Source organism: Alexandromys fortis, unplaced genomic scaffold (genome assembly GCF_014885135.2).
Source record: "Alexandromys fortis isolate MF-2015 unplaced genomic scaffold, M_Fortis_MF-2015_v1.1 scaffold_1, whole genome shotgun sequence".
In the NCBI taxonomy this organism is placed as follows: domain Eukaryota; kingdom Metazoa; phylum Chordata; class Mammalia; order Rodentia; family Cricetidae; genus Alexandromys; species Alexandromys fortis.
Window position 1 is genome coordinate 27,058,788 of NW_026067927.1, and position 4,703 is coordinate 27,063,490.

Here is a 4,703-nt window from a genome sequence, read left to right on the forward strand (position 1 = left end):
GAGAGAGAGAGAGAGAGAGAGAGAGAGAGAGAGAGAGAGAGAACGTGCACATGTGGAGGTCAGAGAACAATTTGCAGGAGTCAATCCTTTCCTTTCTACCTATGTTGCTGGGAATCAAACTCAGTTTGTTAGGCTTGGCTGTAAGCATCTTTACCCTCTGAGCCATCTCACCAGCCCATTAATTTCCTTTTATTACAGTTTATATTTTAGGGAATTCTGTTGGCCATTATCTGCTCTCAAGTCAAACTAACTTTCATACTAAAAATAATAATAAAAGCAACTCTTATATAGCATGTATCCTTTTTTGCATCTTACATTTCCTCTTACCGTAAATTTTACTTTTGGTTTCACATTTCAGAAGTTTCTGCTAAATGTCCTTGTGGGTAAACCTAGCCTGCCTGTCACCTAGTCCTTACAGGCTGCGGTGACAGAGCTACTGTTAGGATTGGACAGTGAGCTCAGGAGCCTGTGCTGCTACAAGCAGGGTTTCCCCTCTGAGTCCTGGGCTTATCAATTCCTGCCCACCTAGTCTGACCCTGTACCTATCTTCCCTTATGGCCAATGAAGGATGTGTGCTGGTCAAGAAGCCACCAGAGATACCTGTTGCCCCTGGCTACAGGGCATCTGCCCACTGGTCTTGACCCCAAGAAACCTTAGCTAAGGCCTATCAAAGACATATCTCTAACATGGTGGCAGAGGTGCAGTGACCTCCTCCTATGTATGCGGGAAGGAAAGCTGAGTTAACAGAGGATTGGGGACCTGGCTGATTGGCTGAGCCAATAAACTGTCTGCATTGCAAGGCACAGGGACCTGAATTCAGTCCCTAAAGCCAGTGTAACTAAAAAGGTGGATGGGGGAGGGTGTGGTGAGAAAGGAACAATTGCAGGGGTTCTTAATCCTGGCGCTGGGGAAATGGAGACAGGAGGACCCTGGGGGTCACCTGCCAGTGCTCTCCATGCCAGGGAGAGACCTTGTCTCCAAAAAGAGGCAGAACGCATACACACACAGTTAGCCAGAAAATGTAATTTTCTTTAGTGATAGTCTTTTCATAGAACTCATTTTCAGTCCTTGTAAAGTGTAAACGTTCAAGCCTGCTACAGAACAACTGAGAGCCTAGAAATCAAAATTGAAATGGCAGCTTATCTAGAAAACAGTGTGGTGGGTGCCAAGGTTTGTCATGGGGAAATGGTCTGTACCCTGTCATTTGTATTTTAAATAAATGCTGATTGACCAGTAGTCGGGCAGGAAGTATAGGCGGGGTGACCAGGCAGGAAGTAGAAGTGGGACAACGAGAATTCTGGGAAGAGGAAAATTGCAGTATGAAGCTGTCACCCAGACACAGAAGAAGCCAGACACAGAAGAAGCCAGACACAAAGCAAGCAAGATGTGACTGTCTTGCCAAAAAAGGTACCAAGCTACATGGCTAACACAGACAAGTATTATGGGCTAATGTAAGTTATAAGAGTTAATAAGAAGCCTGAGCTAGTAGGCGAACCAGTTTATGATTAATATAGTCCTCTGTGTGATTTCCTTGGGACTTAATGATTGCAGGAACTGGGCGAGACAGAAACCTCGGTCAACAAAGGTTGACCTCCTGGGCCCAGGTCTGTTAAACATTCTAACCAATGTTGACTTCTTTTCCAGTCATGTCCAGTCTGCAGATCACGTGTGGAGCATGTCCAGCATGTCTACCTGCCAACCCACACCAGTCTCCTCAATCTAACTGTCATCTAACGCGTCCTGTGATTACTGGACATGCCATGTCCCCACGAGCCAATCTGACTGTCATCTGATGTATCCTGTGCTTACCGGGCATGCCAGGTCCCCGTGAGCTGCAGCATTGTAAACTATAAGAATATGAACCTTGTGAGGAAACATCTCACTCTCAACACCCACCTGCCATAAGACATTTCAGAAATGAAGAAAAGCAAGAATGCCATCACTCCTCTTCTGTGAGTAGAAGCAACAGCCCCAGGGGCAACCGGAAGACCTCTGGGACGTAGATACATTCCTTCTTGGACTTTGGGTTTGTTTGATTTTATTTTTTAATGACCAAGTAAAGGAGTAGATACAATTGTCTTGTCAGTTAAGTGGCACCATAGCCCAACAGTGGGTACCTTTTAGGAAGTGATGTCATACGTCTCCTTAACTTCTCCTGAGGCGGCAGATTTTATAAGAGTTTTAAACTTTTCCTTGGTTCTTTTTGTATGGTCACGGAGCGCTGAACATTTGTAATAGGACATTTTTTCCTTAAAGAAATAGTCGTCGTTATAATGTCAGTTCTGTCTTTATAACTCGTTCAAGAACGACTGGGAAGCTAGCAGATTGAAAAGCAGTCCTGTGACTTCTCGAGGGCTGGCATGTGGTCGGGTTGAACCAGTGTGGCTGAGCAGACAGGTAACTCAATGTGGGTGACTTCTTGGCCCTTCTTTCCCATACCCCAAATCCCAGGCCTTTGGGGGGCTACCAGTTTGGTTAAACGACTTTAAGGGCATAGTCGTGCATTCACTGGGCTTTTGAGCTGGTGGACTATTTTGAGATTAGAAAGGGAAAGTTCGCAGATAGACAGACTGGGCGAGAGTGTCGGAGAGGCTCCTGGTGTGTGCTCAGGCGCTTCCTCACTTTCCCTAAGCACTCACTCCAGCTGCACCCCTGGGTGTCGCCTTGCTTGAAGATCAAACCTTCTACAGCCTTACCATGGGTCTTTAGACAGCGTCCCTTCTGTGTGTGTTTTATTTCACTTCGTTCATGTTTTCTTGTCGGTGCTTCCGTATTCTTTGTGTTGCCCCTGCGCTGCATCTTCCAGAGGCGGGGGTTAGTGTGTTCTGTTGCCATAGTCTTGATCATCTTTCCACCCCCACTTGGGCATTTTGGAAGCTAGTGAGCTAGGGGGTTTTCTAGGCCGTCAGGAAACCTAGCTGACCTCATCGGGTGCAATACTAGCTAGTGAAGCTAGAAACCTACACCGTCACTTTACCGAGATTTCTGCGTCTGCGTTTCATACTGCCTTAATGTAGCAGCGATGTGTTTATGCATTTGTTTCTTTGCACAGACATTTTGTCAGATATTAAAACTCTACTTTTTTATGGCACATTAGCATATAAGCCTTTATTCCAAGAGGTATTTATTTTTTCACTTGTAAAAAATAAAAAAATAATGTTTCCACATTTAAAAAAAAAAAAACAAAAAAAACTCTGTTATATCCTAGAGGACTTCTGTCTTTTATATTCAGGATAATAAAGACTTTAAAGCAAACTGGGCCTTTGTGTTCTCATGGTCATGGTCATGTAAGACATTTTCCAGCTGAGTGAGCACTCACCTCAAGGTTGGCAAATTTGAAAATCTTCAGGAGTTTGTCTTCTTCGGGAGGATTGGCCCAGCCCTTCTCTCATCTGTGCTTTCGGACCTACAAGATCAGAAGGTAGGTGACGGTGATGCTGCGACACACAGCCGATGGAAAGGAAAAATGGGAGGGGGAACATCAAGATGTTCACCAGGTCAAAGTGCTTGCTGCACGAGCCTGATGGCCTGGGTTCAATCCCCGGGACCCATATAAAGGTGGAAGGAGACATAGGCAAAAAATTGTCCTATGATGGCCATGTGTCAGAGCAGAAACAGTACTATGATGTGCAGGGCGGCATCCCCACAGGACCCCTGCAGGCTATGCTGGGCCTTAGCTGCCTTCTGTGCTGCTGTGTGGTCATCTCTTCTGAAAATGCTTTGTGAGGAAGAGAATATTACAAAATATCTGCAACTGATACCTTTAAAATCGGGAGACAGTCCCAGGTGTGCCTCCCACTGATTTCCAGGAATCAGTTCACTCATTCAGCAGATTATTAGACACCAACTAAGTTGTTATCGAGCCCTGCAACTTTAAAGACGAAAATAGTCAAAGACACAATTTAATCACATACCTAAAGCCCAAGACTATCAGACGCTTAGTGATTCCCAATGTCTGTGTCGTGCCTGCCGCACGCATGGGTGCTTCTGTATGAAGTTATATTGTTCAGGTTTGTAAGCATGGCAGTCTCAGAATGATATCTGGGATGGGTGGATGGTCAACAAAGAATCACATTGCTTGTACTCCATGGACCAGGGGCTTCCTCAGCTCAGCAGCTAGCATGGCAATCCACGTATTATATTCTCGAGGAATAGAGGGTGAGGCACTGTTGAACATAGGAGACACTGATCTGCCTTTGCTTAGAGCCCTGGGTAAACCTGTTTCAGAAGAACCTTTGAGCAAGACTTTAACTCTGTAGTTGGGGAAAGACTATAGGACCCTCGCCAAGGCTACAGTGAAGCCGGTGGGGCTGGCCCATGCTCACGCGTCAATGCAGCAGTGAGAACCTAGGCGCTGAGGGAAAGCCTGGCATGGAGAAGCTGTGAAAGGAACCTTGAATTCCAGATTTGATTATCGACTCTTCTGCTGCCTTCAGAACCAAGAACTGGTGATTCAGGAAAGCTTGTATGACAGCTTGGTTATCTATTGACATGAAAATAAGGAAAGTAGGGGGAAAAAGAAAATAAGGAAGTGGGGCTGGCAAGGTGACTCTGGGCAAAGACTGCTGAGGTGGAAGGGAAGGGGTGGAGAGATGGCTCCGCAGTTTCGAGTACTGGCTGTTCTTGCAGAGGGCTTTGCGTTGATTCTCCACCCACATGGTGTGTAGTTCATTGCCATTGAAACTACTGTTCCAGGGGATCTG

At 45.9% G+C, this 4,703-nt stretch overlaps 1 protein-coding gene across 1 annotated transcript in view; it reads left to right on the top strand.

Moving 5' to 3' along the window:
* Mylip (myosin regulatory light chain interacting protein) overlaps positions 1 to 3,009 on the top strand; it is a 21,786-nt gene extending 18,777 nt beyond the window's left edge. The window contains exon 7 of the mRNA XM_050144128.1: positions 1,645 to 3,009. Within this exon, the coding sequence (XP_050000085.1) occupies positions 1,645 to 1,734 (90 nt within the window). The 3' untranslated portion in view covers positions 1,735 to 3,009. The remainder of the gene's footprint in view (positions 1 to 1,644) is intronic.
* Positions 3,010 to 4,703: the final 1,694 nt, after the last annotated feature.